The sequence below is a fragment of the Equus quagga genome, chromosome 19 (genome assembly GCF_021613505.1).
Source record: "Equus quagga isolate Etosha38 chromosome 19, UCLA_HA_Equagga_1.0, whole genome shotgun sequence".
NCBI classification, from domain to species: Eukaryota; Metazoa; Chordata; class Mammalia; order Perissodactyla; family Equidae; genus Equus; species Equus quagga.
Window position 1 is genome coordinate 21,647,906 of NC_060285.1, and position 24,452 is coordinate 21,672,357.

At 40.5% G+C, this 24,452-nt stretch overlaps 1 protein-coding gene across 1 annotated transcript in view; it reads right to left on the reverse strand.

Annotated features, from left to right (window-relative positions):
* Positions 1-2,376: 2,376 nt before the first annotated feature.
* Positions 2,377-24,452, reverse strand: part of SLC17A8 (solute carrier family 17 member 8) — a 39,518-nt gene continuing 17,442 nt past the window's right edge. The window contains exons 3-12 of the mRNA XM_046646814.1: positions 22,950-23,068; positions 21,007-21,121; positions 19,295-19,382; positions 15,356-15,442; positions 14,860-14,999; positions 14,578-14,727; positions 13,322-13,454; positions 8,957-9,067; positions 4,109-4,236; positions 2,377-2,721 (exon numbers count right to left, since the gene is read on the reverse strand). Of these exons, the coding sequence (XP_046502770.1) occupies positions 2,377-2,721; positions 4,109-4,236; positions 8,957-9,067; positions 13,322-13,454; positions 14,578-14,727; positions 14,860-14,999; positions 15,356-15,442; positions 19,295-19,382; positions 21,007-21,121; positions 22,950-23,068 (1,416 nt within the window). The remainder of the gene's footprint in view (positions 2,722-4,108; positions 4,237-8,956; positions 9,068-13,321; positions 13,455-14,577; positions 14,728-14,859; positions 15,000-15,355; positions 15,443-19,294; positions 19,383-21,006; positions 21,122-22,949; positions 23,069-24,452) is intronic.

Consider the following 24,452-nt stretch of genomic DNA (forward strand, 5'->3'; position numbering starts at 1 on the left):
GATTTATCAAAATGTGGAGTTTCAGCATATGATTCTGACTTTAAACAATGGAGTAAATACAACTTTGCGCCACAATCTACAATATTACCTTAAGGATTATCATGAGTTTATTTTTTATAGTTATTTGACTTATTAACACAAGAAAAAATAAAATACTGGCTCCCATAAATTTCTCATTTTTTTTTTTTACTTAGAAAACAGCACAACTTTCACAATAATTGACTAATGCATGAAAATGACATAGCATGCTTTCTTTTCAACTGAAAAGTTCTCCAAAAGGTTGAAAGATGATAAAGGTTGAAAGATAATAAACATAGCTAATGTTTACTAAGCCCTTTCTACATGCCAGGAACTGTTCTAAGGGACTTATATGGATTCACTCATTAAGGAAATTTAAAGATATATGATAACATAAGTTATATAGCAATGACATAAAGAATATCATTTAATGGAGAGTCAGGCAATTCTTTTTTTCTCAAAATTCTTTTTATAAAATACACTACAGCTATGCTGGTACAATAAGGGACCATATATGTATATATGGGAGAAATTATTTTAAAAAACACTTTACAGTAATAAACTACAAGTAAATCTATAATTCCTTTCAGCAATATTATATTTTTCTTCTGAAAGTAGAAATAAAATTTTCAAAAACAATGAACAGGAAAATAATTTTACTTTCAAACAACCTTAGATTTTAAAATGCCAATATTTTAAACATGCCAACATTAAATTTTAAAATGTATCTAGAGAGTATCCATGTTATTGCCTTATGCAATCGAAGATGAATTTTTCAACACTATGGGTCTAGTTGTCCCAGATGTTTTCATTCTAGTATTTCTCTGTATAACTACTGCTATATTATTGTGGTTTCCCTGAATATCGTTCCAAATACAGTCATTAGGAATACTTCAATCATAATTTTGTATGATTTGTTCAAACTTCCTAACGTCACCAGCAGAAATGGCTAATACATACTCTTTATTAACAGAAGGCTCTTTCAGGAGAATTTTCCCTAATAAAACACATGAACTGATTTCTTAAATTACTAAGTGTCCTAAAGATTTATAAGTAATTTGAGACATTATCTAACCACATTCTTGACATTATTAAGGATTAACATTCAACAGCCAAGCCCTTGCTTACTTCTCAGCTATTTTGTCCATCAGATTCCTGGAAATTTGCTAGCTTGCTTAGCTTTCTCTTTCTGTCTTTCTCTTTTTTAAACTTATTTGAATCTCTTATACAGTCTGTGACCCTTATTATTATTATTTTTTTTTCTTGAGGAAGATTAGCCCTGAGCTAACTACTGCCAATCCTCCTCTTTTTGCTGAGGAAGACTGGCCCTGAGTTAACATCCCTGCCCATCTTCCTCTACTTTATACGTGGGACACCTACCACAGCATGGCTTTTGCCAAGAGGCGCCGTGTCCACACCCGGGATCCAAGCTGGCGAACGCCGGGCGGCGGCGAAGCGGAACTACAAACTTAACCGCTGCACCAGCAGGCCGGCCCCTGTGACCCTTATTATTTTAAAACTATGAATTCACAGAATCATTTGACTCTCAGATCATAGAGGCCCCTAAGGGTCTTTGAATCCAGCCCCTCATACAATGTTTGAATGCTCTCTGCCACTTCAACCCAAACGTTTCCCATCCCCCATGCCTGTCAAAATACGGTATTGTCCACAAGACAACCCACTCTACTTTCAATTTTCATTATTAAAAATGTCTTCCCTACCCTGAGGTAAAATAAAACCTTCTTCTCCAAAACCACAGCTTATTTTGGACCCCACCAGTCTTAGCACTGGCCCTGACAGGACGACCTCGGGCAAGTCAATCTCTTGTTGCTTTAGTTTCCTTAGTTGTAAAACGGGCATAAGAAATGGATGTCACAGGGGTGTGGAGATTAAATGAGAATGTTTATAAAGCACCTGTCACAACACAGGCCCTTCATGAGCAGTAGACTCTACTAGGAAGGAAACCCTCCTCTGCATGGCAGCTATTGTTTTCTCTCCTCCAGGACAAATATCTCCATTCCCTTCCATTTTTCTTTGAAAAGCTGGGTATTGTCTCTCTTATTCTTCTAGTCATTCCTTTTTGAATAAGTTCAGTTCTTTGAGAGAAGAATCAGCCGCCAATCAAAACAAAATTATATCTGTACCCATTTTGTCAAATTAGAGCAAGCTCCATACCCATAGGTATCACTGTAAGAAAATAGTTCTCTTTTCTCTATTGCTGATGAAATCTCTTCTTCCCCTTCCCCCACCTCTAGTTGTCCCCATATTTGACTCTCTAGCTAGCTTGGCTATGGGGAAGGCAATAGATATGGATACTTTCTGGTTCTAAGGTGAGAAGAAAGAAGTGCCCCTCAGACATTAGGATGTATCTGAGAAGTTTCCTTCTTCATTCTGGTAGGATATCACCTCTTCCTCATCAAGGGTCACTCCTCTCTGTCCCCTCCATTCCTTCTTCTGGACTTCACAATTGTGAGTAGTAGCTCCATAGGACATCTTCTTTTTGGGACTTGCAAAACTCTCGTGGTTGAGTTCTGTCTCTTCAGCTAATTCATCTTGGTCAATGATTCCACACTTCTCCTCAGAGAGGTTCTCAGGATCAGCCCACTCCTGTTTCTCCCCAGAAGCAAAGACCCCGTAGAAGATCACGCCACTGTAGTGCACTAGGGCAGCTATGAGGAACACATTCTGCCATTCCTCACGGGTCTGAACAAAGAAACACAGTACCAATTAATATTTTCACCAAAAACAAAGATTAACAGAATGTTCCGGAGGCCTCCACTGGGACAAAAGCAGCTGGTCACCCCAAAGGCAATGCTGTGTCTCTTGGAAAGACATGTGTCAGAAGCATGCCCAGGATCCAACGGGATCCAATTTGAGTGTTTAAAAACTGAAAGTTAAGACTACAATGAATATGCATTTTTTAATTTATAAAAATACCTTACAAAATAAACATGATGTAAAATATGTGCATCGCCACTTCACAGCTCTTCTAAATATACAAATGGGGTGTCCATTCACATAGCAGGTTAAATGAAAACTGCTTTAGGAACCCCCCATTTTAAATATCAGAGGTCTCCTTCTTGCTTGTGTTGGTTACATAACAATTTGAACCACAAAAAAGCTCACTCTTGACTGTCAATAGCTTATTTATAATCACATTTTCTGTGCAAAATACAGTATAAAAAATAATGGGGATTTATGTTTAAAGTTAGGGGAAGTAGTACCTGAGATTTAATATTCATGTTACCAATCCTACCATCTCATGAACAGAGAGGCAAAATGTGGATCTTCTGCCTATAAAATCCCCAAATCCCACCTTCCTTTTCTATCCAAAAATAAGAAAAATTACCCTATACTTTCTTCTCCAAGATGCTGGAAGAATTTCTGAAGTCATATTTGTAATAGGCAATCCAACTAAAAAAAATAGTTGGGTAAAAAACCCGTAATACCAAAAAATTCTTATTTGCAGAAAGCAGCATTCTGAAAACTTTTCAGTGACAGAGATTAAGAAATCACATGGTCTGTGGTGGAACTCTGGATGGTTGGGATCCTCCTCCACCACCCAGCCTCGTCTAAACACACAAAGGTTCAGTAACGACCGAGTGCCACAGCCTTGTAGGTTCTCAGGAAGGGTCATTAATGTCTTGTTTATTTTCTTCATAATAAGGAAGTGTAACAGCACTAATATTTTTATACTGGAACATGCTAAGCAATGGATGGAAAAGGACTATAAAGTTTAATTATTTAGAATTATAAAACAATCTTGGGTAATCTATTTATCCTGAGTTGATAGCCTCAGTTTCTTCTCTGTGTCTCTAAACAGTCTTTATGGTGTTGGTTCCCCAACACACACATCTTTTATTTTCCAATTGAATAAACATGGAAGGAAACATCAATCAGCCCCCTTGCCATCAATTAACAATTATTTTTTTAAAAGAAGAAGAAAGAAAATAAAAAAATAAGTTCAAATGACTCAACCAAGGTTAAGGACATACACGTTTACAGGCTGAGGCAGGGCCTTGAGATCTCAAGTGTGTGCAGGACTTCAGTCCCCTGATACCATGACCCACAGACACAAGGAGACCATTACCTTGTGCTTTGTCATTGCACCAACAATGAGGGGACAGACCATTCCAGAGAGGGTTCCCACTCCGTTTGAAATGCCCATGAGAATGCTGGCATAGCGGGGGGCAATGTCCAGGTGGTTGACGTTAAAACCTACAGTGAAGCCAAAATCTTAAAATCAGAGTCAAAAACAGACTTCCAAACACATTAAGGAAAATACTTGGCTTCCCCCAACTCTCCTCCATCTGTGCCGTTTCTTCTTGCATCTGATTAATGGATACCTCTACCATGAGGGCTGGATTGAGAATTGTCAGGCTATACCTGCACAGAGCAGAAAAACATGCTTTGATTGATTAGCAATGTCTGAGATGGGCTTTCCATGGGGAGAATTATGGCATCTGTGCCTTATAGGTTCAGACCTCCAAAATAAATGGTGTTTTGGGCAATACTGGAAAGCAGAAAGCTTGGATCACTTTTATTCAGAGCAAACAATCACACAATCACATATAGTGTGATTAGAACCAAACCCCGCCTCATAATACCCTCCTTCCTAGCCCTTGACTCACTCCCAAAAAAACACCATAGGTAAGCCAGATTTAGTGGCCACATGGAATAATGGAAAGGGTGATTTTCTGACAATAAACATTTGCACAGACATTGGCAGTATCCTCTGTAATTTACAAAACACTTTCACATACGTGATTCATTTGAAGTCTGTAAATCTGGATTCACATCTTATTTCCACCACTTAAGTAATTTTTAGGACTTTGTTCTCTCATCTCTAATATGGGGGTAATATTACTACTCAACTTATAAAGATGCTGTGAGACGAGACTCAGGGGAAAAATGTACGCGAGAGCCCTTAGCAAGCAGCTAAACTCTGCTATCTCTTCTCCCACCACGAATATGCTTCTGCTGCTGCCCCTGCGGCTAGGCATGTCCCTCTCTTTGAGGTCTTCCATAAAAGATAATGCTGCTGGGAGTGAAAAAATAATAAGTTGTCAACACCTTACTATTAATCTGTTTATCAGGAAAAAAAGAGTAAGTGGAATGAAGGGGGTGGAGTGATGTCAGGCAAAGAACAAGACTACGAAAGAGGAGGCTTCAGGCACTGGGAATCAACTCTACCCATATTGCCCAATTTAGAGTCAGACAGGCCTGCCCCTGGCAGCTTAATTAAGATGCAAATTTTCTGAACCTCTGCTTTTTTCTTCTAGAAACTGGGATAATCATTCTTATAAAATTGTTGTAAGAATTAAGTTAAATACTGTATGTTAATTACACAGCACATAGAGGTGAAAACTAACATGTATGTTCTTTACTGGTGTTAGCCATCTGTCCTCTTTACCACCACCTTCCCTGAATTGGCAAAGTGTCCGGCACATAGTAGGCACCCGAAGAATAATTGTTTAGTTAATCACTAATTTGAGCTATGAAATTACAGCAGGGGGTTGTAGACTTTGTTAATTGATATTTTTGTTTTCCTTTGCCTTGCTTTTTAATTCTCTATTCTGTGCAAAGAACCTAAAAATAGGATTAAAAAATTATTATTTTTTTAACCTGGCACATTGGCTGGTTGTTTTTCCTACCTCCATTCAAAGAGAATTTTGAGAAAACCGTTTTGTAATAAGCATACCTTCTCTTTCAGATCAAAGTGGCAGGCAATCAGAATATAAAACAGCTGGAAGATTAATTAATTTTACTGATGATTTGAATGTGATAAACACTTTATTAGAAAAGAACCCAGAGATAAGAAGCAATTAATATGATTGCCAAGTATTATATTCTGATACAAAACCTAGGCATCTGTGTTCAGCTAAAGCCAATGTGAGAAAAGCCATGTAGGTTTCTAGCTGCACAATCTTAATGTTCAGGGGGAAAAATCATTGAGAAACTGAGATATTAATAGTTTTTTTGGTAGCAGACACACACAAAAAAAAGTTGTATACAAGCTGGGAGAGTCTGTCTTCTCTCCACAGGACAGTTCTCAAAACTGGCATCACCCATCACTTGTATGTTTCTAATCACACCTGTCTTGGCTCTCTTTCTGTAATCAGTTCCTAAATCGTGCCAGCCTTCCCTGGAACAATAGGAAGTTATCTCTATGAACTCCTTGCAAAACTGGCAGATAGTAGATCCTGAGGAATTATCACCCCCATGGTCACAGTCCCTCCCACAGTGTCACTGTTGGGTTAGACAAAGCTTTATTCCAACCCCAGCCTCTTAACTTACCTGGGTAAGTTTAGTCACCTTCCAAACCTCAGTTTCCTCACTGGCAAAATGGACATAACAATACCCTTCTCATAGGGTTGCTACAGGGATTAAATGAGATCATGTCTTAAAAATGGCTACCATGAAGTAAGAGCTAAAAAAATAATGGCAGCTGCTGTGATTTGGGGTGTTGGGTTTCTCCTCTTCTGATTGCAGTGTAATTGGCAATCTGGAGGCAATATGAACCTGAACATTTCATATCTCTGGGGACAGGATATGAATCTCTTTTGCGTCACAGAGCAATCAAAGGGAGGTATTCTTCAACATCCTAATGGAAGCAGGTAGTGATTGCTCTATCCTTGCTACTCAAGATGTGGACAACTGAGCAGCAGCAGCAGCATCACTGGGAAGCTTGTTGGAAATGCAGAGTGTCAGGCCCCACTCTGGACCTGCTCAATCGGTATCAGCATTTTGCAAGATCCTGGGGTGATTTGTGTACACATTAAAATTTGAAAAGCACTGGTCCAGAGTGAATAATTGAACAATAAAAGTGAATACTTATTAATTTTGTTATGCATCTGGCACTGGGCTAAGGGCTTCAAATGCTTTATTTCCACTAGAATGTAAACTTTATAAGGACAGAATCTTTGATTTTTTTCACTGTAGTGTCTCTTGTGCCAAGAACAGTGCATGGCTCATGGGAAGTGTGAGTGAATGTATGAATTATCTCAGTTCATTGAGCTCTTCCAACAGTCCTACAAGGCTACCATCCCATCTCTCCAATCTCTAGTTGAGGAAACTGAGGCTTGAGGATTTATAACTAAGCGAATTTTTTCTTTTATGAATAGTAGGTAGTAAAAAGAGGGGTCTCAAAGCCAGGTTTATGCACCTCCAAACGCAAGTTCTTACCTCCAAGCTACTTTTAAAGTAGACATATTTTTCCTAATTTAATGATTCATCAGTCTGATTGATTTTGATAAGATCAAGTCCCTGTTTGCTGGTAGTTTAGACCAGAGTTTCCACATTTTTCTGCTCTGGGACGTTACCACTCTGATCTTTAAGACAGCCTGGAACGGTGGAAGAAGTGCACGCTTGGAGCCAGCAGAGCTGCACTTTAGTTCTGCCTTTGCCACCAATTGTGTGACATTAAGAAAGCACCCAGGGGCCGGCTCCGTGGCCAAGTGGTTAAGTTTGCACGCTCCGCTGCGGCAGCCCAGGGTTTGGATCCTGGGCACGGACATGGCACCGCTTGTCAGGCCACGTTGAGGCGGCGTCCCATATCCCACAACTGGAAGGACCTGCAACTAAGATATACAACTATGTACGGGGGAGGTGGGGGTGGGGAGATAAAGCAGAAAAAAAAAAAAGATTGGCAACCGTTGTTAGCCCAGGTGCCAATCTTTAGAAAAAAAAAAAGAAAGAAAGTGCCCAATTTTTCTGAGTTTTTAGATTCTTAATCAGTAAAATAATGGCATTACTACTTGCTTCACAATGTCATGAGATAGATGCAATATATGTCAAATGTTCTGTAAGTGATCGTTTTTAGCATCACATTATGCTTTAAAAGTAGAAAAACAATAGAAGTTTACTTTTTCATCCAGATTTGCATAAGGAGCTTCTGAAGTTTATAAGACATGATATGGTAGCACTCCGGCCTTTCACACACAGCAGACTGGTTTCTGCTCCTGTCAAATGGGAGACTGATACCACTGATTCCCTCGAGGGTCGCTGTGAGAATTACCCGGGTTATACACATAGAGGGCTCTGAATAGTCCCTGGCACAGAGTCTGGGCTTCATCAACATTAGCTCTCACCATAATCATTTTTTTTTTCTTGAGGATGATCAGCCCTGAGCTAACATCTGCTACCAATCCTCCTCCTCCTCTTTTTGCTGAGGAAGACTGGCCCTGAGCTAACATCTGTGCCCATCTTCCTCTACTTTATATGTGGGATGCTTACCACAGTACGGCTTGATGAGCGGTGCCATGTCCACACCTGGGATCCGAACTGGTGGACCCTGGGCTGCCAAAGCGGAATGTGCACACTTAACCGCTGCATCACCGGGCCGACCCCACCATCGTCATTATTATTCTTACTTCTTGCTCTACCCTATTCAGAAAGCCACATTCCCTTTCTGGACCTGCATGTCCTTGTTTGGAAAATGAAAGCCATGGAGGAGACAAAATCTAAAGAAGTTTTCCACTCTAAAAACTTTGGATTCTATGACTTTCTATCAAATGACCACATCATTTGACTTTTGAGCTAATACTAGCAGTTCTGTACAGGAGGTGAGGATCGAGAATGTCAAGAGCTTCTGTTAGGTAGGGTGACCTGGTGCTGAAGTATGAAAGTGCCACTTCACCCAGGACACAGGCTTGGATCTCTGCCCATGCCTTGGGGTGGGGGGTGGGGGGTCACCTGCACCTTGTGTCTTTTCCAAGATGGATAAGTAGGGACAATCCCAGCTTCACTGGGCTCCTAAGCCCAGTGCTCAATAATCTTAACAAAGTTATGGCCACTCAATGAAAGTCTCTAGCTAATGGCTCTGCTTCTTGGGAATGGCCTGGCTACTAAAGGAAGGTGCTACTATAGCCTGTCCTTCCTTCCTCCCAAGACTTGCTGAATCTATTGAAAAGATTTGGAAAACCAAAGGACACTTTACCTGAAATAGCAAAGCCACTAAAACCTACAGCAAGCACCAGAAAGGAGATAGCCACCCCTTTGGTATGGGAAAAGCCAACCACCAGGAGTAAGGTTGCCTCCATGCCAAAACCTGTGAATGGAAACAGCAGGAAAAAAAGGTCATTTTCATGTCGGTCAGCTCAAGTTTGTGAATTTATCAAATAAGAATCTATTTCTATTTCCACAGACCTAAGTTTTTAGTACATACATCCTGGTATAGTGTTTACATTACCTGAGTGTTTCTTGACTACATGACCATGCTAATGTTACCTGGGTGTTCTGTGAGCCTTCCAGCATTATCCTGGTGCATCTTGAACCCTGAATGTTCCCAGCAGGTCCCAATGATGCCTCTGGGATGAAGGATATCTATTATCCACTATTTCATGGGTAGTTCCCACCGCCATTTCTAAATACTAAAACTGTCAATTATTCTCCTTTGACTACGTAAGTTCTCTCTCACAGAAAAATAAAATGACAGCATTCTAATATTTATTTGCCAAAAGTGACCAGAAAGCTGTAGTGAATACCTGAAACAAAAAGCAGAGCCTTACTGCTTATAAAACATAAGGTAAAATCCTTTCCTTTCAGCAGTTCACCAAGCTCTCAGGCCTCTTTATAAAAGCCAAGAGATATTTGCAAAGAAAACACATCAGGACAAAAGTACTTTCTGTTCATAACAAATGAATCTAGCACAATAAAAAAGGATGAGGAAATTATGAAGATGTTCTTTCTCATCAAAACACACACACAAGTTTGGCCAACAGCAGAAATAAAGATGATATAAATACGATTTCCAGGTATATAATGTACCCTGGGAGGCAGAAGACAATGAAATGATGCTTCATACTGGAAATGTCTGCTGATTTCAGACATCTCCACACGATTGTCCTAAAGTTACCTCAAAGACAACACGCCCAAATCAAGTCTCTATTTCCCTATTTTTTTACTGCTAAACAAACAAAGCAAACAACTGCCACATCACCACCACCATGCTCTGTCGTCTTCTCTAAATGAATCTTCTATTCACCTGTGCTTAGAACCTAGACTTTAGAGTCAGATAGGCCTGGGTCCAGATTCCACCTCAAAAATCACTAATTGTGTGACCTTGCACAAGTAACTTCACCTCTTAGATTCCTCATGCCCAAAAATGGAGCTAATAATATAACCTCATAGCACCGCAAGATTAAATGAAATTAGGTATATAAGGTGTTGAGCACAATCACCAGCACATGGACACAGCTCAACAAATGGAACCAAAAGTTCAACACAGAAATCTCGGGATCATCTTGGACTTCTGCCTCTTCCTCAGTTTTCACATAAGAATCTGTGGGTTAGACCTCAGAAACACCTGTCAAATCCGACCTCTGCTTTCCCCTCCTCTGCCACTGTCTTGGTCCTGGGCCCCATGACCTCTCACTTGGGCAACTTCAATAGCTTCTTTATTGGTCTTCCCATCTCTTCTTCCTCTGATCCATTCTTCACATGACTATCTTTCTAAACCACTAATCTGATCAGTTGCTCCTTTGCTTAAATCTTCTGTCAAGGGTTCCACATTATTAGTACATAGTTATTTAGTAAGTCTCTCCTGCTGTTCCAGCTTCATCTTCTGCCAGCCCTCGCCGCCCTGCTCACTGCCCCTAGCCCATAGAAAGCCCTCTGTTGCGATCACACAAATCTATTAGCTATTTCCCAATCACAACACTGTTTCATGGCCTTAATGTATGTTCACAAGCTGCTCTTTCACCTGGGATGCTCGTCTCCCACCACTTATTTCTCCTTTTCTGGAGAAATCTTACTATCCTTTAAAATCCTTTAAATTCCAATTCAAATGTCAGTTCCTCTAGGAAGCTTCGCAACAACCCTGCCCCTCACCTACGAGTGAAGCTGACATCTCCTCCCGCTTCTTCTTCATTTTATAAAACTTTTCAATATTGCCTTATAATTTTTCATTTGTGTTTCTGCTTCCCCCACAAAACTGTGGTGTTATCCAAGAAGGTACCGTGTAGTAGCACAGAGCCTGGCTAGCATGTAGTGAGCACTCAATAAACAATGTTTAACAAATTAATGCAAAAGAAAGAAAATGGGACACAGAATCAAGATAATTAGGTTGAAATACAAACTAAAGCACTTTTTGTAGACCATGGTAAATTACTTACCTTTCTGAGTCCAATTCCTCAAAATTATCATAGAAACAGGGCAAGGATCAATAACTTTTTTAGATGGTTATCTAAAAAGGATCAAATGAAAGTATGGAAGTAGTGGTGCCCTTTAAATTGTGGGCTTTCTCCCATGGCTACTTGTTAATTTTGTTTCAACATTGTAAATTATACATAGGACAAAGTTGCTAGTGTTTTATGTACTAACTCTATGTGTTTCACAGTGGACTATCTGAAACACCAAGGCATCTGGCTGAAACTTCTTTTACCGTAACACACTCAACAAAGGTTGTACCAGAATATTAATTCCTCTAAAGAATTAGAATGAAGACATTGGGTGAAGAATAAGACTTACAAATGATACAGCAGCTCATCTGCTGGAAAAAAAAAAATCATTGCAAATATTCAGTAGATTTCCAAAGTAAGAAAAAGCAATTGAGAGCCTAAATGCTTCCTATCCACAATGAAAATGCAAGAGATATGACTGTATGTTTCAAGAACTGAAGGATAAAATTTGAACTTCAGGGTGATCAAGAGATCCTTGAAAGTGAACCTGTTCAGAGCTGACAAGAGAAACAGAATTAGCATTTAAAGACCTGAGAAAAATTTTCATTTCATGTTAAAACAATCTGAAGTTCACATAGGCAACCAATTCAGCCAGACTAGAATTTTTCATTCAGTCACACTTTATGTGTATTGTAGAAGGAGGTACAAGGATTTGACATCTGCCTTTGAAGACCTTGGAAATGTGCCCTGATTCAGAATGAACTAGAATAGAACATCACATCTTAAGACGATCAGTTTGCTTTGCATGATTCTAGCAGCAATGTCTCTTGTCTATGGAAAGAAAAGGAGGTGACAGACTCCACGAAATGTGTGATCTTTCTCAGATGAGAAATGTCCTCTATATTTCTTCTTAGAAAACATGAACCCAACTAAAATCCTCTGGAAGATCATGCAAGTGCTTCATTATATCCATATCAATCTGACTTATTCAGTGATGGCACCAAACCCTGTCTTCACGTATTTATCTCTAGCCTAGCATCTCTGTATATAAGCAAAATGTTGCTGTGTTGTTGTTGTTTTTTAATTTTCTACGTAGAGCTCACTGGTCCTGCTATGTCAAAATATAAACTGACATGAAAAGGCATATGAAGAGGGTTTTTTAAATTACTATTAAAGATGGGAGAGGGGCCAGCCCGGTGGCGCAGCGGTTAGGTGTGCATGTTCCACTTCGGCAGCCCGGGGTTCACTGGTTCTGATCCCGGGTGTGGACATCGCACCGTTTGGCATGCCATGCTGAGGTAGGCGTCTCACATATAAAGTGGAGGAAGATGGGCATGGATGTTAGCTCAGGGCCAGCCTTCCTCAGCAAAAAGATACCCCAGTCTCCTCACCGTAAAGTGAGTTTAATAATAGAACTTGCTCCACAATGTGGTTATGAGGGTTAAATAAGATAATGTGTGTAAAGATCTTAGCTTAGTGTCTGGCACAGAAGGCATTCAGTAAATGCTAATTCTAAAAGTAAAACAAAACAAATATGGAGAAAGTGAAGGGTTTGAAAAAGGTGAGCAGTCATGAACGCTGTGGGGGTTCACAATTACTTTCATCTACCTCTTCTGGAAAATTACCAAACTTCCACTTTGTCTTTGCAAAACCAAAATATAAAGCAGGAACTAAATAAAGCAGAAAAGAAGATGGTGTGTGTGTGTGTGTGTTCACTCCATGCACAAGCATATCTTGGGAGGAAAGAAAACTATTCAAAGAAAATACTTTTCTGTTTCTTACCAAAACATGTGTATATGTAGAAAGGGAGGAAGGAGATAAGAGAATAAACTACACAAGCAAAAGATTATGTGTGTGGAAGGAGGCATGGGAAGGAGAGACAGTAAACATATACAGAGCAGGAAATCAATCAGGTGCTTTGCCTTAAGAGAAAATGAAAGAAGGATTTCTGCAGTTGCGGGTGTGTATCGACTGATGAACTATGTCGTATCTCAGGTTACACAAGCACAGGTGGATGACCACTTGGCAGGGGTGTGATGGACACTCAGTATCTGCCAGGGGATGGACTTTGGGGCCTTTAAGACCCCTTCCAGTGATTAGAAATAACCCCCAAACTATGCTCTGAAGTTCAATTTCATCTCATTTTATACAAGCCGTTTAGCCGTCCATGAAGTCCACAGTACCTCCACAGTTCATGATTTTTCTGACAGCAGTTGTGGTCAGAATTTTTCTGCTTCTTAAATAATCAGCCAATTGTCCTCCAATAGGAACAACGATGGTCATAACCATGTGTGGGACTGCTGACAAGAGGCCCACCTAGAATGGAAAGAAAGAAGGGGATATTTTTAGCTACTTCTGAGAGAGGTACATCCCTAATTCCCTGCCCCCACCACCTCTACCACCCCCCCCACCACCAAATTTAATAACCTAATTATGTAGGACCCAGGTAGGCCTGAATTTTGTAATAAGTGAAAAATGAATGAGTGAATGATTTTAAGTAGTGACCTGTCTCCTCCACCAGATTGGAAACTCCTTGAGGACAGAGATGACTTTTACTCATCACAGAGGCCCCTGCGCCAGCACAGTGCCTGGCGCGTGGTGGTTACACTGGCCACAGAGTGAGTGTTCATTGATGGCGGCCACTGTTACTCACCCCTACTAGCTCGTCCATGGTGACTTCCGACAGGACCTGTGCGAACATCCACCTCTACTAGGCTGCTGTCCTTTCCCTTGTAGGAAGGAGGCCTAACTATTTCATGATTGGACAGGCAAACTCCCAGTGTACCTTAAAACAGGGCTTCCACAAGAGAAATGTCACCAGGATGCCCTTTAACTTCATCTAGGTACCGTGCGGAGATTAGACAAGTTTGCTCAGGCGCAGTAATTTGGAATTACACAAGAGAACGGAATAAAAAAATGAGAACCATCCACACCCTTTCTCCCCGAAGCACAGACAACCTAATGACAATGGCTGGGGAAACTGAAAAAAGTTCTTTCTCGACCATACGAAGCAATGGTCGTTATTAGTACAACCGCCATTACGGAGAGAAGGGTCATCTGTAAAATGAGCTTTAAGGTTCTAACTGAAACTCACTATGTCATTTATAAGAGGGAAAAAAGTCTCACCATCAAATCTTGTTATCTTTTTATCCTTGCCTAACGTGCAGCCCTTGGGTTAGCTTCAAAAACACTTTGCCATCAGGTAGAACATAAATCTTTAAAAGCAGCTTAATACAGCGCTGATCTTTTCTAAGAAGAAACTAAATAGCTATGTATACTATGCACAGACTGTGTAAATTGTCTGATCTCCAGGGTATTAGATGTCACAGAACTGTTACGAATTAGGATCAGCAATTTAATTACTGTATCATGCAAAGATTTTCTCAGTAGAAGCAAGAGATTTAAAGTTCAAGAACATTTGAAGCATCTACGTATTTACCTTACTTATTGCAAATCCAAAGACCTCTTCAAAATAAGCAGGCTGACTTATTAACAGCAAATAAAAGGTCCAGCTTCTGCAAAAATTTGCCACAATGATTGCATAAACCGGCAATGATGTGAAAAATCTTTTCCACGGTGTATTAAATTTCTAGAGAGTAAAAATACCATGAGATTTTTAGTGAATATATTGATATATTATTTTTCTTAAGAGGACAACACAATCACTGAGAGAAATTCTCGCAAGGAAGAGGCAAGTCTTCATCTATCCGTCTATACTTACACTCAGACTAACCAAGTTGGCGCCTTCTCCTATACTTGTCTCTATGTAGGTCCTCTCCTCATGGGATATTGTTGGGTGAGCTCCAGGACACTCATAGGCCTGCAACAGCCAAAACACGTACCAAATAATCCCAAACATACCTGCAGTTAAAAAACAAAAGACTTGATGATATGGTCTCCTTTTCTCCCATCTCTAAATTTTTCAGTTTTCAAAATATTCTCAAACGGCACTATGTTCAGCTAAGAGAAAAGTGTTTTGTTCATTTCCTTGTTGTTACTAACCGGTATTTAAAGAAAGCTAATGTTCTGCTCATTAAGAAACTCTACTTTAATATAAACGTTAAATGAATCCTAGGTAGACAAGTATTCCATTTATATGATAAACTTGTCTTATTAATATCTATTTTCATATGGTAAACTCTTAGCCAACCCCATTATACAGTAAAATACCATCTCTGCGAGTCAACCATGGGAACTCAGAAAGTCAAATCACTCACCATAAATGTAGAAGACAGAGGCCCATCCAATGTACTGTACTAACACCCCAGCCAGGGGCATGGCAATCACTGCTCCCGCATAGGAACCTAGAACAAGAAAAGGTTGAGGGAAACTTACCAAAGGTCATAAGGCCTTTCCTCCCATTTAGAGTTCATGCAGCTGAGGATGAATCAAACTGAGCAGGAGTCAGAATGCTTCTGTGCAGAATGGACAGGCAAACACCCAGTATTCCTTAACACAGGGCTTCCAGAAGAGAAAGGTCACCAGGATGTCCTTTAACTTCATCCAGGTGCCATGGGAGGATTAGATAAAGATCGCTCAGGCACAGCAATTTGGAATTACATGAGAGGATAGAATAAAAACATGAGAAAAATCTAAGAGAAATCTGAAAAATTCAACCAGGCACAATATTGGGTGCTAAAGACAGCAAGTGAATTCTTTCAGAGCTCACGGTTCAGAAGGAGTATCACCCAGGTCTTTAAGTGAGGGGCTTCAAACTAGTAAAAGGATCATGCTTTTTTAGTCTTGATTTTTTTCTTTAATCAGGTAATAGTTTAATTCCAGGATGGCAGGATGACCAGGATGGCTTCTGTCTCCACCAACCTCCTGAATGGGTACATTCTGAAGCTTATTTCTTACTTTGTAAATACTTAACCTTGTAAATACTCACCTACCTGTGGATGTTTATCTTGTCTAGACAAGATAATGAGGGCTAGAGGCAGTGACCCGGCCTCCACTATCTGCTACAGCTCCATGAAATCTGCTGGAGAAACACAAGCCCTGCGAACTCCCAACAAATATTAACCGAATCAAAACATGACTATCTGAAATTCCCTCTGGGTTGTGAATGAAAAAACCCTTGCTTCAGAAAAAGTGAGCAGCAAAGGAAATTCTGTATCCCAGAATCCAATGCTGAGGAAGACCTTCAGGAAATGAGAGCTTGGGGATCTTCCAGAGAAGGAGATTAACCCCATCTTTTCAAGCTGGGCCTGACTGGCTAGGAAAGGCCCAACCTGGAATCCCAAATCTGAACATCCCGACGCCTGAGGAAGCCTCTCAATCTCTCTGAATCATCCTCCTCAGAGAGAGGAAGGGAATAAATCTCTATCTCCCAGAGTTGTTTTGAGGAGCAAATAAACTCTGCATGTGAAGATACTGTGTAAGCTCTAATTAGTGCCATACAAATGCCAACTGTTCCCACTACTGTCACATGCAGAATGACAGCACAATTTTTTTTTCTTACCTCAGAATTCCTCAAACCTATAAGGCAGGCATTCTGGCGCATATCCTTTAGAAAGAGCTATAGGCCTGACTCCACTGTGGGTGTAGAGTAGGTGGTCTTTGTCCAGGGCCAAATACCCTGGGAGTGAGGTGTGGGTGGCTCCACGTTAGGAGATAAAAAAATGCCCAGGACAGGGAGGGTCAGGGACTAACCAGCAACAACCAAGATGCATTGAGTGCTTCCCATGCGCCGAATACCATGCTGAATATTCTGGACCCGTGATCTCATTTAACTTTCTTTACAACCCGATGACTTCGGTACCAATATCATCCCCATTTCAGAAGGAGGAAACCAAGGCTGGGGTAGGGGAGGTAAATTGCCTGAGGCCACACAGATCTGAGTGACACGAACCCAGGTCTGTAAGAATCCAAAGGCTTTATCTTTAAATATTTAATAACTCAGTCCTGCCTCCTCCCCTCAGCAGTGCCCAATAATTCCTCGCAGTAAGAAGCATTCTTTTGTTGAGGAAACTTCACATCTTGACCTAAACCACTCTTCTTCCCTGTCTATGAGACAAAGTCTCCCTCATCCTGCCAGACATGGCTGGAACACAATCTCCCATCACACTCACAGCTCCTGAGTGCACCCCAATGGGTGTCGCCCCGGGGAACAGACTGCGCCCTGACCCCTGTGTGCTTACCATGAGGGCAGAGGAAGCCCTCCAATGTTTGTTAAACGGCCTGGAGCGGGTGAATAGCTGAATTGGGGGTGGCAAAGAGTCCCCAGTTCTGTCCTCACTAGCTGTGAGAAATTATATCTTTTTTTCCTCCCTGAGCCTCCATTTTCACCACTATAAAACAATGGATGTGACTAGATGTTTTCTAAAGTCTCTTCCGACTCCAAAACGTTTTGAGTGCAAGCACTGATAATACCCAAGCCTGGCAATTCTTCTAATGACATTTTCTCTTTGCTGATCTTTGAAACCAAGGCCACACTTTAGCAGGGAAATGTAATAAACCCTGTGACCTTGATCAGGTAACTTTCCTTGAGAGTCAAACCATTTCTTAAATCAGCCCTTTTCGGGCTATAAAGATACTAAGAATGGGGAGTGGCTGCTAGTCATTCTTGTTTTGCTGGCAAATCAAAATGAAAGGGCTTATAAATAAACCATCCAAAGAAAATAAGGTCAAGGATCTGACAATTCACAAGGTCAGCTGGGGCAGAATCTTACATTCTTCTAGAGTTGGTATAAGGTCAGTACTAGGGTGGAGATGATCTTGAACTGCAAACAAGAGGACAGAAACGGTTTCTGAGGACAAGAAAAACTAAAGATGTACAGACATCTCAGCTGAACATCCAATTCCAAACTAGGCACAAAATAGACGCACTGGTGAATATTTCACACCAAATTCCCAGGGATTCGTTTTCATTATTATTGTTACTAGTAGTAGCAGTAGTACTTAAAGAAGGTGAAGAGAAAGAGAGAGGAAGAAATAAATAAAAATATTCACAGAAATAAAGAGGAAGCCAATAAGGAGTACAGGTGAGCTTCTCTTAGGAAAGGCGTGCCAGCTTGAAAAATCAGACAGACCTAAGTGCTGATGCTAACTCTGTCTGGGCCCCACTGTGACTTTTGTGGCCTAAGGCACTTTAGTCTTCCTAGGCTCCATCCCCCATAAAAAAATATTTGAAGATAGATTTTACAACTGTGCTGACAGCAGCAGCACACGTGTCCGTTCTATTGTTGACTGTTACCTAGGTAGACTCTTCAGAATGCTGATGACTCCCAGAGATACAGAGAGCGGGCAGTCCCATAAGAATAGCTTGGAGTGAGGCAAACTTAGCAAGGTGACGTTTGGAGACCCAGGAATTAAAGTCACATCACTACTTAGGCACCGCTAGCTCACTTTCAGTTAAGATGGATGGTCTCCATCTTGTTTTTATCTGGAATATAATGGCAAAAATTAATTAAAAGTCTCTATGACAATGTGTACATGGTAGTGTGTAGAGAGGAAAATTTGAACCAAGAATTAGGTGGTCTAGCTTCAGCCCCATGACTTAGTAGTTTTGATCTTGAGCAAGTCATTGGACTTTAGTTTCATTTCAGTGAAACTAAACATTAAACTTTAGTTTCAGTTTCCCCATCTGTAAAAAAGAGTGGGGGACTTGATGATTCTATCTCTTCCACTTTTGACCTTGGCAAATATCATTTGTTGGCTGATCCAACAAGCACTTCCAATCCTTTCTTTCCTACCTTTCTCTACTAAAGATGCTGGAAACCCTAGGCACTTGCTTTCCTAGCCTCTTCTGCACTTAGGAAAGCATATGACACAATTAGGGCCAAAGAAACATAAGTGGAAGGCTGCTAGAGGGTTTTGGGAAAGCTTTTGCTTTCCTGATGAAAAGAACAGATGTGGGTAGGATACCTATCCCCACTTCTTTCTGCCTTGAATGTGGACTTGATGACTGGAGCTATGACAGCCATCTTGTGAACATGAGGAAAAAGCAAGAGAGTAAAAAGCTATCACTCTAAGGACAGCAGAGTATGAAGTCAGAACATGTGTAGACCCTGGGTGGATCATTGAGCAGCAGAACCAACTCCAGCAAGCACTCATCTTTGAACTTCTGTTACGGGGGAAAAATTGAGTCTATTTAGTAGGATTTTCAGTTACTTGAATCGAAAAGCATTCCTAACTGAAGCTTCTAGTACACTTACCACAAAAAGAGGTTGTGGCCAGTCGACTTCTCTCCAAAGGTGGTGCCCACTTACTCCACATTCCATGGCAGGCTGGGTAGGTCACACCCTGGTAAAGGGTTGAAAATAGATTATCTGATTTGATTTTAGTTTCTGTTTGTGTTTAAAACATGGATCCTGCTGGGGCCCGTTCTGTGGCCAAATTGTCAAAGTTCCATGTGCTCCACTATGGTGGCCCAAGTTCATGGGTTTGGATCCCGGGTGTGGACCTACTCCACTCATCAGCCATGCTGTGGAGGCATTGCACATACATAACAGAGGAAGACTGGCACAGATGTTAGCTCAGGGCAAATCTTCCACACCAAAAAAAAAAAAAAAAAATCCTGCTTCTTTAAGACAGGCTACAATACAAAAGCTCAAATCATAATACTAAATAGCATGTGTCAGCAGTTTTGACTTGCAGCACAGATGCTGAGATTCAAATATCAGTTCCAATGTAAGCATGGTAGGGAATAGGGAAGAGGGTCTTTATATTTCATATTATTGTAGAATATCAATGTAGAAAGGGACTTCCACAATCAGCTGATCTAGCCTCTCATTTCAAGATACAGAACCTCAGCCTCAGAGCCATTGAGTGACTAGACCGTAGTCCGCATGGCTGCTAATAGCATGTTCTTTCTATCACATCAGTATTTTTCCGAAGTGTGATATATGTCCCTCTAGTGGGATTAGAGTTGGATTTGAGGTGCTACAACAACATAGCTTTTTAATTTTAATTGTTACATATGTATTCTAATATGCTTTAGAAAAAATGTAGCTAGCACATCAAACCCATGATTTCAAAGATATTGCTTAGGGTGAAGTTTTTTTGTTTTTTGCTTTTAAGTGAGTTGATCTGGGGAAAAGCCATAGGTAAATAATAGTAAAAATTGTACCCGGATATGAGAAAAGTGCTGAAGGTTAGAGGTGAATGACTGAGTTTGGGAAACATGGCTCTACACCAGGGGTTGGCAAACTATGGCCTGATTTGGCCCACCATCTATTTTTGTACAGCCCTTAAGCTAAGAACGATTTTTATATTTTTAAGTGAGGAAAAAATTTTCAAAGAAGAAGAATATTTCTTGGAATGTAAAAGTCACATAAAATTCAAATTTCAGTGTTCAAAATGTTTTACGGGAGCACAGCCACATCCATTTGTTTACATACTGTCTCTGACTGCCTTCCCACTACAACGGCAGAGTTGAGTAGTTGCAACAGAGGCCATATGGCCAGCAAAGTCCAAAATATTTACCTTCTGAGTCTATATCATGCTGCCCCCTTCAATGAGTTAAATCTCTGTGTAAGAATACACCTAGGAAATTTACAGATATACTAATACATCCATTTACATTGTTTTAGCAGAAAGAGCCCTTGCTATGTGAACTATAGGTTTGGGGCTTCAGTTTCATCATTTTTTAAATGAAAGGTGTCAGATTAGATTATGTCTAAGATCATTCTTGGCTCATCTGAAATTCTGTGCTTATACGAAATGATCCTTTATTGTGTGTAAATTTGGAATCACACAAGCATTTTAATTAAGGTATTCATAATTGTAGCATAACCAGAGCTGAGATAGAAGGACAAGATGGAAGATAGGAAAACTGAGTGAAGGGGGTTTTCTTCAGAAGTCGAATTTTCTAAAAAACCGTGTTGTCTCCAGCAATATCGAAAACCGTAAGAAAAGTATCTCCTACCTCCACTAGACCTTGCAAAATTCTGACGCACATGACACAGCCGTAATGCACTCTGGCTGCAGAAGGAATGAACATGTTCAAAGTCGATGTTAAGAAGATGGCGGCTCCAAAGACCCTGAGGGACCAAAACACTGTGTTATTGGGCAGGCATGCTGACGGATGTGATATCTCAGCTCATTTCATCAGAAATGAACCTAACAGTTCATGGAAGATCACTGTGGAAATTAATAGAAATAAATTCAGAGAAACAGATGCTATGTTAGTGTCTGGTGTGTCCCAAGCTAGACCGTTGGGATGCTTTGATTCCTGAGCTCCAGTCCATGGACCAATTGTGGGCAGGTGTTTGGAAGTACAGGGATGTCCTGCCTGCCTATGAGGTCCTGAAGCTGGAGATTGACTAACATGAGGTGAGCTTGCTGGAGACCCACCCTTCTGCTTGTTTCCACCCAACTGACCAATTCTATTATCTCATGACTTCTGCACATTGGGGTTGTATCTCCTCCTTCCCAACTCTGCTCTCACTTTACCAGAAAGGGATACTGTCTATCTGAGAAGCACGCTGTGTCCTGGGACCAGCCAAGCATCAGACAAGCTGTGGACCTGTCTTAGCCCCCAACTCTCTGCCCAGTGCCACTGGCCTTCTCCTGCCTGCTTGGACCAGAGTGTCCTGGGAAAAGAGAGCAGGCAGCATTTTCTTCCTTTCTCATACATGTTGATGATGCTTCAGCCCTTTTACATGCTAGAAAATCATATTATGTGTAATTTCTTTTTAGGGCAGAGGTGTAAGCAGTACCCTGGAGACCATATGAGCCAATATTTTATCATCTGTGTAAAAAGAATACAATAGGTAAGTAACAATAAATAAAGGACACAAATTAGACAAGGATATAAGTAAATATAGTCATGCTTATACATATTTAGATTTTATGGTAATTGCTTTCAAACTTTTTTGACCTTGACCCATAGAACACAATATATTTTATAGTGCAATCCAATACATTCTTATACACACAAGTGTAATCAAACCAATATTTACCCTTAAATGTGCTATGAACTAAGATATTTTCTATTCTATTTGATTCTATTTGATTCTCTTCTATTCCTCTCTCTCTTTCTTTAGAAAATGCTCATTAGTAAATCATTATATTGATTTCACAAGAATCTAATGAGTTGTAGTTTAGAGTTTGAAAAACACTGCTTTATAAAATGTACACTTCACAAATTCCATATATGCAAAGGAACACAGGATATAGAATTGGAAGAGACCTGGAGCTATTTGGACACTCCTTTTCTGGTACATTTACACTCTACATCTCCTCTACGTGGCCATCCTTTTCTGGTTGAATACCTCTAGTGACAGAGAACTCACTGCTTCTTGAGGCAGCTCCTTCTGTTCTTGACACTTTTAATTGCTCAAACACCTACTATAGAATCTCAAGGGCATCAAAGACATCTTCAATCTAGAAGGAAGTCCCTACCACTCACATGACAAAACCTGTATGGTACTGGGTGATATTAACACAACACATAGGATCACAGAAAGTCACCGGCCAAAGGGAACTCAGCACAATCTAACCCAATGCTTCATTTCACAAATAAGGAAACTGAGGCCCAGAGAGGGCAGGAAAGTGACTCAGTCGAGGTCGTCCAGTGAGTTACTTAGGGTCCAGGAACCGTTTCTCCCGACTCAGAGTCAGTTGCTCTTTTTACTACACAATCCCTTAAAGAGTTACAAGTTAAATTAGATTGGACGAAAAAGTAAATAAAAGGAGAATCTTAAGAACAGGATCGTTTGGGATCAATATCTGTGAATCACATCTGTCAGAATGGCTCCTGTCTTTCATCCCACACTCCTAAATTGGATGCCAACTACGCAGATTTGGTAAAAGTACAAAGCCATGTGATGATCCGGGCAGCACTCATGCTGTATCAGTTTATCTTACCTGTTAGCAGCAAACTTGTTTGAAATGAATCCACCTGGGATTTGTGTCACAATATAACCCCAGAAGAAAGATCCGTGGATAAGGCCCACCGTCTCTGGATCCCAGTTAAACTGTGCTGTCTGGAAATGAGAAATCAGATACAGTCATGTTTGTAAGAAAACACCTGACTGCCGTTTTTCACTGATGATCCTACATAATAACCCCACGAGGTCCTTCGTCTCTTCCTTTATTCAACAAGTATTTAAGGAGGGCCTTTTGTGTGCTTGGGATCTAGCAGTGAACAGGACAAGGTCTCTGCTCTCGTGGAGCTCGCCTTCTAGTGAGAGAAAGAAGAGATTATGCATAAATTAAAAAATATATATATATATATACACAACAAATAAAATATACATATAAAAATATGTATATAACCGAATATATATATATATGGTATATACGTGTGTGTGTGTGTAGTGGTCAGTGCTAAGAAGAAAATAAAACAACTTGTGAAGAAAACAGAAAATAAGTTATAGCTTTACTAGGTTATTTAACATGTTAGTTTATTCAGAAACCACTCAGTGTGAGCACAAAGGGAATAAGTCTTCACTCTCTCATTTCTTAATGAGGATAATAAATCTATTTTACCTACCCATAGGATGTGTGGGGAAAAATGGCGTGAATATTTCTGGAAGGTGATTCCTCCGCTTAGGGATTTTGCGTTTAACACGTTAGGATAGCGCCCGGAACATAGTGTAGACTCGATAAACGTTAGCAGCCATTGGTGGTGTTAAGATGATGACAATGGCAACAAAATACCGATCCATAACTCAGGCCATTGAAAATACGATTCTCTAGGGCTGGAGTCCCTTTCCTCAGTTTCTTCTCCAGGCAAAGAAAATCACAACTCCTGGCAAATGTCCCTTCCTCTGAGGAAGCTCCCCAGCTCCCCCAAATTGAAGTGACACTTTTTCCTGCACTTGTCCCACAGACCTCTGTTCTTACAGCCCTGGCACCCACACTGTGCTGCTCTCAAACTAGCCGTTCACGTGTCCATTTCCAACCCGGGACAGCGAGCGACTCTAAGTTAGCAGCCATGACCCATGTGACTTTATAGACTCAGTACCTAAAATCAATGCCTAGCACATGGAAAGGACAAGTAAATATTTGCCCAAGAAATGGCTTTGTAAAGCATTGATATAAAATGCAAGGCTTTCCTATTATGGAGTAAAGTCTCTGTCAACATGCTATATCTTATAAACTGTCAACATGGTTTATTTTCCAGTCACAAACTGTTACATGTTTATTTGCTCATTTATTCAACATTCACCTGGTTCCTCCTGCATGCCACATCAGGTGCTAGGTGGTGTAAATACGAATTCAGACCTTCCAGTGGATCATGGTCCAGGGAACGTTGGCCTGTACTCTGTACTGTAGTTCTCATGTTGCAGGTTAGGAAACTGAAGCTCATGAGTAAACAGGAGCTAACAGTCATTAACTCAAATCAGCTCACCAAATTTTAATTTT